A 12,870-nucleotide genomic window follows, 5' to 3' on the forward strand; every position below is an offset into this window, starting at 1 on the left:
ACCACCAACTTACTACCCTGAGACAAGGCTGAGTATAGCCCACGAAGATCTCCTCCACCGCACAAGCCAGAGGGGGCGTATTTTCAGTGATGTCACCAAGCAGGCCAAAACCCCATCCCACCAAAACAGGCAAAAAAAAAATTCTAACAGCTCTTACACTAAAAGGGCATTATCACAATTTTCACAATTTCAGAGTATTATTCCAACCTCACAGTGTGGAAATATATATTCAACACAGGAAATTCACATTTTTGACTGCATTGGGCCTTTAAAGTCCTGAATCCCCCTCCTTTCTTTAGTCTCACAGGTCACAATTGTTTCTGAAATAAACAACTGAAAATAAAGACTGAAAATGTAGGCTATCCTTTCTTAGAGGTAGAAAATAGTCAGTCTGTCAGTCTGTGTGTACCTTGGACTGACTATAATGGTACCTTGTAGACATGTCTAGATAGTAGCGTTGTCTGTGTGTAGAGAGATTTCCACAGTGTTGGAGGAGAAAAACAAATTCCTTCCCTTTCTATTCTTTCTCTTGTGAAAGTTCCTTCTGACTTCTAACCCCTTCGATCTTAGACACACACACACACACACACACACACACTGCAGAGGGCATCGCCATGGTGACTGTGTTGAAGTAACACTCATGCTAAGCTAATTGTCAGGTCAGACGTTGACGTGGCAGCATGTAGGCTGTGATGAATTAGTTCTCTGTGTAGAGTCCCACAGAGTCATGCTAATACAAGGAAACCCCTAACACTCCTGGCAGTTTGATTCGGTACGAGGTTCCCACTTCTATGGGCCTGGTCCAAAGTAGTGCGCGTCATAGGGAGTAGGGTGCCATTTTGGACGCATGCAGAGTCACGTCAAATGAAATTCACTGAAGACTCATAGTTGGATTGAGTATGGATTTTTTGTGAACCTGAAAAGCCTTCTGAAATTAATTCCAAACAAATCATTTAAAAGTAATTCCATTTCAGACATGAAAACACGTTTCTGTTACACAGAGATCCACGAGTACAACGCAGCCTTAGCAGCCATTTTCTACACATCAGCGACATCATGGATGAACACAACACACGTCACAGGGTGTGTGTACTTTCGCCTTGTGTCAACAAAGTGAACCCTGTCATGCTGGTGTTGTTTGAATTGAACTCATTGTCCACAGTAGTATATTCTTGTCACATGACTTAGCTTCAGCACTCATTGCTGCCAATCTGAGGATGTTAGTGGTACCTGCAGGATGTTAGTGGTAGCTGCAGGATGTTAGTGGTAGCTGCAGGGATGGTAACAATGGTAACAGTGGTTGCATCACATTCTTGATGGACAGGTGGTGTCTGGGATGGGAGGAGGGTGTGTGTGTGTGTGTGTGTGTGTGTGTGTGTGTGTGTGTGTGTGTGTGTGTGTGTGTGTCCACCCAGCTGTGCTGAGGGTCATCAGGCCCTCCCACTGTCCCCTCTCCCTGAGTTATGACAGGCATCCAGCAGAATGACTGTGTGTCTGTGTCTGTGTGTGTTTGTGTCCAGACCAGACCAACACAGGCACAGAGGGGCAGCTCAACAGTTGGAGACGAGAGAGGCAGAAGAGAAGGGGAGGACACAGGGAGAAGGGGGGACACAGAAGAAGAGAAGGGGAAGAAGGAGGGGCAGTCGCACAAGGGGAGAAGGGGGAGAAGGGGGGAGATAGAGGAGAAGAGCAGTGACTTCATAGTCATACTAGCGCTCTATAGTTGACCATAGGCATCCCCTGCAAAGACATGTAACCTATGAGATAATGGGTTATTATGGATAATGGTGTGACTATGGGCTCTTGAGGCCAATGGCCTTTTGAGTCCAATGAATAGGGTGTTGTACTTGATGATACAAATAGGGCTTATTTGTGTTTTGGGTTGGATATTTTCCTCCTCATATGTAGTACTTGAAAGACAGGATATCCCAATGTCTCATATTTTGTCACCTCACACCATTTTAGGTGAAGCCCCACAGAACATGCATCTGAAAGTTCAACTGACGTCAACAAAAACCTGTTTCTGTTTCAAACTGCACTTGTTTCCACTTTCTTTTATCCTCTCTCTTACAATTTGTCCTTCCTTCCTTCCTTCCTTCCTTCCTTCCTTCCTTCCTTCCTTCCTTCCTTCCTTCCTTCCTTCCTTCCTTCCTTCCTTCCTTCCTTCCTTCCTTCCTTCCTTCCTTCCTTCCTTCCTTCCTTCCTTCCTTCCTTCCTTCCTTCCTTCCTTCCTTCCTTCCTTCCTTCCTTCTATCCCTCTTTGACTCTGACAGTTAGCCTTAGGAATCCTGCCTTCTCAGCTGTCCCTAATGGTGTCTCATAGCTACCCGATTTAGCCTCCTTCACCCCCCTCACCTCCACTCCTTCCTTCCTTCCCCCTCCTCCTTTCTTCCCCTCCCTTCTTCTCTACTTTCCCCCTCCTTCACCCCTTATTTTCCCTCTTCATCCCTCCCTCCCCTTTTCCTCCTCTCCTTCTCCTTCTTCTCCTCCCCTGTTCTCCAGAAGTTTGGTTTGGTGGTCTAGTTAACCTAGCGGTCTGTGTGGTCTGTATAGGGGGCCTGTCTAAATTGGGTCATGCGTAGCTGTAGGGTGGGGGTTTGTGTGGGTTTGGGTCTGTAGGGACTGGGGGACACCTGCTGGGATGGGATTGTGGCTCTCCTTCCCTTCCAGGGATGCATCCCAAATGTCACCCTGTTCCCTATATAGTGCACTACTTTTTACCAGGACCCATCTGGTCAACAGTTGTGCACTATGCAGGGAGTAGGAGGTAATTTTGGACACAGGTCAGGGCCTTCCTGCCTCCCTCCCTCTGGCTGTCTGTCTGTTCTGCCTTCCTCCCTTCCTTCGCTCCCTGGCAAGCACTGTCTCTCTCTTGCCCCCACCGTCTCGCGCCCTAGCTCGTTTTCTCTCGTTCTCTTTCTTTCTTTCTCTCGCCCTCTCTCTTTCTCTCTATTTCTCTCACCACCCTCTCTTAAGCACTCTTTATCGCTCTCTCAAGAGTTCTTTCTCTCACACACTTTCTCTTTTTTTTCTCGGTGTCTTTCTTCCTCTAGCTCTCTCTCCCTCTCTGTCATAGCGAAATGGCTCACAACTCTGCCTAGTGCCCACCCACACAGAATCGCAATCACACACACATCCACACACAGAGCGACTGCATTAATGGAGAACTCTGACCTGTGACTTTGTCTTCTCTCTTCATTACTGATTAATGTAATCGTTCTCTGTCTCTCTCCCTCTCTCTCTACACTCCTCTGTAGTCAGTTGTTCCGCTTCTGCAGGTATTTGTTTTCTCCAACCCCTCACCGCGGACAGACGCCTATGTTTGCTGTGACCTTCTACGCCCCACCTCACACACACACACACACACACACACACACACACACACACACACACACACACACACACACACACACACACACACACACACACACACACACCTCAACCTCGTATTGAAATGACACAACACCTCCCTTGTCCTTGAATCAGATCAATCGATCGATCAATCAATCAATCAATCAAACAATCAATCAATCATTCAAAGCTGTCAAGGCAGAATAATGACTATCTGAGGTCAGGATGGATGTGCTAGCCGACAGACACACAGAGCAGCGTCGTGATGCTCTAACAAGGTTAAAGATGTAATGGGGCATTGCCAAGCACTCTGGGCCTGTCAGAGCGGCCAGGAGAAAGCAAACTGCTTCAGGCTTCACTTTAGATTAGAGCGTTTGTCTGTTTATGTTTGTTTATTTCCGTTTACTAAGGGGTTGTTTATCGGTGTGGGCCCAGGGTTCCATTTGGGGTCTGTTGGTCTCGTCCGGTCATTGTCAGTGAGGCTCAGTCTCTTTCTGTATGTTTGAGGGAGAAGATTCACTTATTTATTGCCAACTCTAATCCCATTTTTTTCCCTCCTCCCTTTTCCCTTTGTCTCCCCTTCTCTCACTCTCTCTTTTTATCTATTTCTCCCCCTATCTCAACCCGATTCTCTCCCAGACTTTCACAGCCTGGTGTAACTCCCACTTGAGGAAGGCAGGGACACAGATCGAGAACATCGAGGACGACTTCAGGAATGGCCTCAAACTCATGCTGCTGCTGGAGGTCATCTCAGGTGGGTCCGACTCTTAAGTCGCTTTAAGTCACCGCTAAGTCGGTGTTAAGTCACTGCTAAGTCACTCTTACATACTGTTACATCAGAAAGGTTTACCTCTCCATCTACAGCATACGTTAGTGGAAAAGGACACTCAAATTCGATGGTATGCGGTCAATACAGCAGCATCTGAGCTGAAATGAATGGAGAATGGCACAGAACTTTCTTGATTGAGTAAAATTTCACCAATCATTTTGTGTTGCGGAGAGGAGACTAAATGGAATGTTTTTATTGTATACAGGTGAGAGACTGCCCAAACCCGACAAAGGCAAGATGCGTTTCCACAAGATTGCAAACGTGAACAAGGCCCTGGATTTCATCTGCAGCAAGGGAGTCAAGCTGGTGTCCATCGGCGCTGAGGGTGAGACTTTGGTTCTGTTGTCCTTGTTGTTTGCTAATATGTTGTTATACAGGTTCAAAAAACAGTAACATTGTGATTATCCTTTATTTGTAGTTCTAGAGTCCCATTTTACAAAACAGTTCTGACTTAGAGGGGCGGCAGGTAGCCTATTGGTTAGAGCGTTGGACTAGTAACCGAAAGGTTGCAAGATTGGATCCCTGAGCTGACAAGGTAAAAATCTGTCGTTCTGCCCCTGAACAAGGCAGATAACCCACTCTTCCTAGGCCGTCATTGAAAGTAAGAATTTGTTCTTAACTGACTTGCCTAGTTAAATAAAGGTACAAATAAATTAATGGAGGTACTCAAGTGAAATACTGTTACTTTAGATACTTGTTGAAAGATAGAGTGCGGTATTATATCTGAGACAACTCTCAGCAAGCCAGCATAGACTGAGTTTTGGCATGTGCTCCATGTTGCCATGGTTTCTGACCGAACTCTGTGATTGGCTTGCAGAGATCGTCGACGGTAATACGAAGATGACCCTGGGAATGATCTGGACCATCATCCTGCGTTTCGCCATTCAGGACATCTCCGTGGAGGGTCAGGTGTGTGTGTGTGTGTGTGTGTGTGTGTGTGTGTGTGTGTGTGTGTGCGCAGGGGTGGAATTGGAAGAAGTTCCCTCTTCGCTCTTGGATATGACACGAGCGAAGAGTTCATCTTATGTTTCCCCGTTTCCAACGTTGTTCTTCTGCATTTCCCCTCGGGTTTCACCCGCCATAAACACATTCGAACTGTACATGCATTAAGTCACATGAGAACAAATTCGACCTACTTACCCGGCTATCGGACTCCCAGCAACACTGTCTATACATTATCAGTCACTATACAACACTATACATACGCCTGCCATTAAAGCGTTAACACACGAATAGAATTAACGGCCATAGTCGCAAACGCGTCGTAGGATCACTGTTTAGACACGCTCTGCATCTGCCACACTCAAAACAATCATGATACATTTGACACAGTAGGCTACTGTATGCAGTCAGTTCAACACACACACACACACACACACCCACACACACACACTAAGCTCGGCACCTTAACACCGCAGGGTTATTGGAGCATATTTAGCCTAGTCCTTTAGGATAACACTGCCGTTCCCCTGCCTCCTCTCTGCCTCCCCTCTGTCTCCCCCTCTCCCCCTGCCTCCTCTCTGCCTCCCCTCTGTCTCCCCCTCTCCCCCCGCCTCCTCCCTGTGTAGAGACCTCTGCTAAGGAGGGTCTTCTTCTGTGGTGCCAGAGGAAGACTGCCCCCTACAGGAACGTTAACGTGCAGAACTTCCACATCAGGTGTGCACAGCGCGCCACCCTGTGGCCAGGATGGGAAACTACATCCATTCTGCATGCGGATTCACAGAGTCATGTTGAGAAGAGATTAATTGGGAACTCTAATTCATAGTTATGGCTGTTGCTCGCACCTCTCTTAGCCTGAGTGCCTGTCTGTTTGTGCTATCATGCCAACTCCTTGTCACTCACTGTCACATTTGGCATGACAATTCCATAAGGAGTTGGCAAGAGACCAGAAACAGACTGGCGACCAGGCTACATCTCTCTTTCTTTTGAGATTGTTTGGGGTATTATTTACTTTATTATTTGACTTTCTCTTTACTTTCTTTCTCTTTTACTTTCTCTTCATAATCCTAATGTTTTTCCTCCTATCTTATCTTTGTATCATCCTCTCCTCTCCTCTCCTCTCCTCTCCTCTCCTCTCCTCTCCTCTCCTCTCCTCTCCTCTCCTCTCCTGTGGGTGACCGATTCAGTTGGAAGGATGGCCTGGCACTGTGTGCCCTCATCCACAGACACAGACCTGACCTCATTGACTACTCCAAACTGAGAAAGGTGCCCCCCCTCCTCCCTTCACTCTCCTCTCATCCCCCATCCCCTCTTAGAGTCCACAAGGGTCAACACCTGTCGTAGCCCCTTACTATTTTCTTTCATTTCTCTATACCTCTATTTCCTATTTTTTCTCTCTAGAACTCTGTTGTATAAATTATATATATATATATTTAAAAAAAAATAATATGTGCCACTTAGCGGACGTTTTTATCCAAAGCGACTTACAGTCATGCGTGCATACATGTTTTGTATTGGTGGGAATTGAACCCACAACCCTTGGCCTGTGTCTTCTCTCTATGTGTTCATGTAAATCTCTTTCTCTGTCTGTGTGTCCCTAACAGGATGACCCCATCGGTAACCTCAACACTGCCTTCGAGGTGGCTGAGAAGTACCTGGACATCCCCAAGATGCTCGACGCTGAAGGTGAGTCCACATTTTTTTCAATCAGGATTTACGTAAAACCAGGCAATTTTACAACCCTACCGTTCGTCTCTGACGACTCTCTCCAGTGATTTCACTGGGGTTGTATTGTCCCTGAGCTCACCTCCCTGGTCTCTCCGTCAGACATTGTGAACACCCCCAAGCCTGATGAGAAGGCCATCATGACCTACGTGTCCTGCTTCTACCACGCCTTCGCTGGGGCTGAGCAGGTAACTCACTCCCTCCACTGTCTCTGCTCCACACTGCCGCAAAAACATTGAATACAATGCAATGGAAAACAATACAAGTCGGCCATCTTTCTAAGGTCCACTGTCTCTGTCTTAACGTTTGTTGTTAATATCTCTCTCTCTTTCTCTCACTCACTTTTGTTTTGTCTCTCTCCCCTCGCTCCTCTCTCTTTCTCTCTCTTTCTCTCTCTCTCCCCCCTCTCTCTCTTACTCACCCAGGCTGAGACAGCAGCTAACAGGATCTGTAAAGTGCTGGCTGTGAACCAGGAGAATGAGAAACTCATGGAGGAGTATGAGAAGCTGGCCAGTGAGGTGAGTGTTAAAGGGATATCATACTAGCCTGCTAACTGTTCCTGTAGACTTCTAGCCATTGCGCTAATGCAATGATGTATGAGAGGTTATATACTGTATGGGGCAGTTTCCTGGACACAGATTAAACCTAGTCTTGGACTAAAAAGTAATTTCATTGGAGATTCTCCATTGAGCATGCTTTTTGTGTTTGGGAAACTGGCCCTGAACGGGACCTGTGTGTTTTTTTAATTGAAGTAACCACCCAACCAACTCTTCTCCCCCTGACCTCTAACCCCTGACCTCTTACCTCTCCCTAGTTGCTAGAGTGGATCCGCAAGACCATCCCGTGGCTGGAGAACCGCATGGCGGAGCAGCAGATGAGGGCCATGCAGCAGAAGCTGGAGGACTTCAGGGACTACCGCCGCATCCACAAGCCGCCCCGCGTCCAGGAGAAGTGTCAGCTGGAGATCAACTTCAACACCCTGCAGACCAAGCTGAGGCTGAGCAACCGGCCCGCCTTCATGCCCTCCGAGGGAAAGATGGTCTCGGTAGGTGACGTCACACGCACCACGTCTCAGGGAGTGACACTGTCCTGGCAGCCCTCTCGACTTCATACCCCGGGTTCTTCATTAAAACCACAGCTAATTTACTGTGGTGGTTCGAAAGAGTTTTGAGAATAACCTCCTGGATATCTGACTGTTCCACCAACATTACAATACCCAGTATAGTCAACCAACTAACTGGCTTCCATCTATAATACTACCCATGTTATATCGCATCTCCATCTCTCTCCTCACCCAGGACATAGCCAATGCATGGAAGGGTCTGGAGCAGGTGGAGAAGGGATATGAGGAGTGGCTTCTTACTGAGATCAGACGTCTGGAGAGACTGGACCACCTGGCTGAGAAGTTCAAGCAGAAGTGCTCCCTGCACCAGTCCTGGACCTCAGGTAATAACAGAGCGGGTGAGAGAGGGGAGGGGGGTAGAGAGAGAGGGGCGAGAGGCGCGGTAAAGGGGATATCAATTTTGAATTGTAAAATCCACTTTATTGAGTCAAGCCCCTACAGTACATCAACTTTCAACCCTCAGACGTCATGCGCCACAGCGCTCATGGGTGGATGGGGTTAGAGAGATATAACGGAGAGGAGAGGTAAAGGGGATAGAGGGATAGAAGGGGGGAGGGAGAGAGAGAGCGATAACGACTGAGTATTAACTGTGTCTCTCCCCCAGGTAAAGAAGAGCTGCTGTCCATGAAGGACTACGAGTCGGCCTCTCTGATGGAGATCAGGGCTCTGATGAGGAAACACGAGGCCTTTGAGTCTGACCTGGCCGCCCACCAGGACAGAGTGGAGCAGATCGCTGCCATCGCACAGGAGCTCAAGTAAGGAGGGGTGGAGGGAGGGATGATGAGAGGGAGGTGTGGAGGACCGGTGGAAGGAGGGAGTGGCGGTAGAAAGGATAAACGTAGTAAAGTTCTACGAAAAAAAAGGGATTGACGTACAGTGTGTAATAGAACACGTGATACCGATCAGTGTGTTTGCCTGTTTCTCTCTCTCAGTGAGCTGGACTACCATGACGCGTCCTCTGTGAACGCCCGCTGCCAGGGCATCTGTGACCAGTGGGACAACCTGGGTACGCTGACGCAGAAGAGGAGGGACTCCCTGGAGGTACTGAACTACGCACCTAATATAATCATATTGTATACGCCACTTAAGCAGACGCTTTTGGTTGGAGAATGTGATCCCTGCAGGAACTGAGCACACAACCTCTTACCAACTGATCCACCACGAGCCAGGAGATGTTCCTGACCAGGTCACCTGTCTCTGGAAAAACTCCTGTCCCTTCCAATAACAACTAGTGGTGGTCATATCAAGCCATTACATGTGTTACTGTGACTACTTAGCAGGGATGGCTTCATACAGTATATGGATGTTACATCTTGTCCTGGTCTTTCCTAGCGCGTGGAGAAACTGTGGGAGACCATTGACCAGCTGTACCTGGAGTTCGCCAAGAGGGCGGCGCCCTTCAACAACTGGATGGACGGAGCCATGGAGGATCTGCAGGACATGTTCATTGTCCACAGCACCGAGGAGATCCATGTACGTGTGAATGTGTGTGAGCGTGTGTGTACAATACGTAACATTAACGGTCTGATGGACTCTCGTTTCTCTCTGCATTCCCTCGCTCTCTCTCTCGTTATTTCCCATATCACTCCATTCTCACTCCTTATTTCCCCCCTCCTCGTTATGTGACACACACCACACCCTTTGATCCTCTCTCTCTCTCTCTCTCTCTCAATCGCTCCTTCCCACTGTATCCCTCCATTCTCACTCCTCCTCCTCTCCTCTCCAGTCTCTGATTACAGCCCATGACCAGTTCAAGGCCACCCTACCAGAGGCTGATAAGGAACGCATGGCCACCATGGGCATCCAGAGCGAGATTGTGAAGATCGCTCAGACTTATGGCATCAAGCTGTCAGGAGTCAACCCCTACACCAACCTCTCCCCCCAGGATATCACTAACAAATGGGAGGCGGTGAGTACAACACACTCTGGGAAGCCAACAGAGAAGCTGAAATGGTTTCCTATTTAATTGTATTCCCTTCCCTGGCTAGGTTTCTACACTCTAAATTGTAGTCAAGAGACACATTTCCCGTGACAATCATTTTTTTCTGTAGTTTGTATTTCTTCTTACACGCTCTAGTTGTAAGTTGCTTAATGTCAAAGGGTTACACCCTAGAGCAGGGCTTTCCGACCCTGTTCCTGGAGAGCTCCTTGTACCCCCATGTAGGTATTTCGCTCCAACCCAAGTTGTAACTGACTTCATTGAGACAATGCTGAAACATCAATCCATGGGCGAGTCGGTGACACATTTTCATTTGGGCCGAAATCTAATTGAAAGAAAAGTTATCTTGCAAATTCAGCAGGTTATGGTGTGAAATAGGCTTTTAGAAGTGCCGTTTTTATTTGACAACTTTGGTCGTCTTTGGTGTGTTTATTAATGAACAAGCACCTTTTATCCCTCTCCAATTGATAAAATAAGTCATACAAAAGTTTTACGCTGCGTGAAGTTTCAAATGCATTCTACCATTACGAAATGTGTAACGTGATCGGTATTTTGACATTACAATTTTTGAACACACAAAAATACATTTCATTAATCAAATATTTAATCAGTCGTCTTCCTCAAATGAAGGGGATGATGACACAATCTTTGCGAGAGGGAGGGAATTTGGTTTAATTGGTCCTCATCTCACGGCTCAGACACGGTTAGCTCTGAGTTAGTCTGCCCCGGAGCAGATTAGTTCTGAAGGATTCGTCGCCATAGAAATGTACCTGGCAAAAAAAGGTGAGCCACTTTCGTGGTACCGGTTATCTGAGTTTGAACTCAAGGTTGACCAAAGTTACCTCACAAACTCCTCAAATCCGGTACGTAGTATAGGGCTCTGCTCTCGAGTAACAGAGTAACGCAACGTCATCTCTACCAGTGTGTTGACGACCAATGTCCCCGTCTCCCTCCATAGGTGAAGCACCTTGTTCCTCTCAGGGACCAGATGCTGCAGGAGGAGGTGGCCAGGCAGCAGGCTAACGAGAGGCTGAGGCGCCAGTTCGCTGCCCAGGCCAACATCATCGGACCCTGGATCCAGACCAAGATGGAGGTACAGTTACTTCAGCTAGAGCAGTGGTCACCAACCTTTTCTGAGTCAAGATCACTTTCTGAGTCAAAATTCAAGCGGAGATCTACCGCTCAGATTAAAAAAAAAAACATGAATTAAAAAACGTAAGCCTATGCAACATTAACCAATTAAAAACAGTTCTGTAGCAATGAGGTTTGTGCAGTAGGCTACGGGCCCAATACATTATCACTGCAGATTGGCTATGCCAGAATTACCCTGCCAATGTTGTTTTTCTCAGACCATTTTGAAATGTAAAATGTAGGTATGTGATCACACTCGTCATATATAATTTGTTGTATTACTGGTGAGGCACAACTAATTGAGGATAATAATAATATATATATTTTTTTTACTGGACTCATCCGTCCCTCAGCTCTCCCTCCGCTGAGAAGAGGGGACACAGTCTTCCAGCTGATGGCGAAACTCAAGTCGCACTGCATTATTTCTGCCTCGTGCGCCAATTCATGTTGCTACTCCTATGACCAGAGAAAGTGAAATATTCCTCGATATTAGAAAAGACAAAAGCCGCTAATGATAACAACGCAAGCTTAGCTGAACACTTTGCTGTACTCATTCGTTGCAGCTGCAGTGCTGGTTGTAGCATGAGTGGAAGTAGGGAGAATGTGCTTTTTATGGCTTATGGAAGTGTTGAACAAAACTGTCGACAGTGCCGAATAACAACTTAGACATGAAGTTATTCATAAAAGCAGTATCTCTTTGCTGTATTCGTTGAGTCGCTCTAGTCATGGTTTTAAACGTTTTTAAATCTCACTGTGTCAACTTGATTGTGCATTCGAGGCTTCTTTTTACAGTCTATGGCTCGAGGAAACTGTGCAGACACGGGTGATCTGAGCTATCTGATTGGCCAGATGTAGGCCTGTAGGTGCACTTGATTTGATCTTTGGGCCTGCCGGGTTCTACCTTCAGATACATAAAATGGGAACACTTTGTCTTCCCGGTGCAAGGGCTGCTGAATGAAGTGCACCTACCGACAACAGCACAAAACAAATACAAATAATAGGAATGCAAGGCTTTATCGTTGTGTTCGACTGGTTGGTGACCACTGAGCTAGAGCTACACGGTCCTACGAGTTTGAAATCCTCTTTTGTGAACTCCTCATTCCGCTCATTGTACTCCTATGTCATTATGCCATGTTTGGTATGGCAAGAAGTGAAATGCTAGCACAAACAGACTGGTACCCAGGCTAAGCTGCTAACAGGGTCTCCGAACCCCAAACACGAGGAGGTTCGCAACATCTACTGTGCCTACACTTATGGGTCAGAGTAGGCGAGCTGATCTAGGATCACTTTTGCCTTTTAGATTATAATTAATGGACCTAATCCTAGATTCTATACCTGATCCTAGATCGGCACTCTTTGACGCTTTATGAATACGGAAGCATGAACTGTCATCCATTCACACTTCTCAGTTCTTACTACCTCCTTTTTCTCCCCCTCTCTCTCCCCCTCTCCCTCTACAGGAGATTGGTCATGTGTCTGTGGACATCGCCGGTTCTCTAGAGGAACAGATGAACAATCTCAAGCAGTATGAACAAAACATTATCAACTACAAGTGTAACATCGACAAACTGGAGGGAGACCACCAGCTCAGCCAGGAGTCCCTCATCTTTGACAACAAACACACCAACTACACCATGGAGGTAATACAACTGGACAACACATAACTACACAACAAACACACCAACTACACCATTGGGGGAAATACAACTCACAACTGGACAACACACAACTACACAACAAACACTAACTACACAACACACAACTACACAACAAACACACCAACTACACCATGGAGGTAATACAACTCACAACTGGACAACACACAACTACAAA

The 12,870-nt window shown here is 46.9% G+C and overlaps 1 protein-coding gene across 1 annotated transcript in view; it reads left to right on the top strand.

Annotated features, from left to right (window-relative positions):
• The window catches only part of LOC106608893 (alpha-actinin-3), a 38,140-nt gene that overhangs the window by 20,120 nt on the left and 5,150 nt on the right, over positions 1–12,870 (top strand). The window contains exons 2-17 of the mRNA XM_014207088.3: positions 3,991–4,105; positions 4,386–4,505; positions 4,998–5,084; positions 5,749–5,836; positions 6,307–6,385; positions 6,724–6,805; positions 6,947–7,032; positions 7,270–7,362; positions 7,659–7,889; positions 8,143–8,290; positions 8,572–8,722; positions 8,900–9,008; positions 9,300–9,440; positions 9,694–9,876; positions 10,865–10,999; positions 12,498–12,677. Coding sequence (XP_014062563.1) covers positions 3,991–4,105; positions 4,386–4,505; positions 4,998–5,084; positions 5,749–5,836; positions 6,307–6,385; positions 6,724–6,805; positions 6,947–7,032; positions 7,270–7,362; positions 7,659–7,889; positions 8,143–8,290; positions 8,572–8,722; positions 8,900–9,008; positions 9,300–9,440; positions 9,694–9,876; positions 10,865–10,999; positions 12,498–12,677 — 2,028 coding nt within the window. The remainder of the gene's footprint in view (positions 1–3,990; positions 4,106–4,385; positions 4,506–4,997; positions 5,085–5,748; positions 5,837–6,306; positions 6,386–6,723; positions 6,806–6,946; positions 7,033–7,269; positions 7,363–7,658; positions 7,890–8,142; positions 8,291–8,571; positions 8,723–8,899; positions 9,009–9,299; positions 9,441–9,693; positions 9,877–10,864; positions 11,000–12,497; positions 12,678–12,870) is intronic.

This window comes from Salmo salar, chromosome 07, assembly GCF_965601325.2.
Source record: "Salmo salar chromosome 07, fSalSal1, whole genome shotgun sequence".
NCBI lineage: Eukaryota > Metazoa > Chordata > Actinopteri > Salmoniformes > Salmonidae > Salmo > Salmo salar.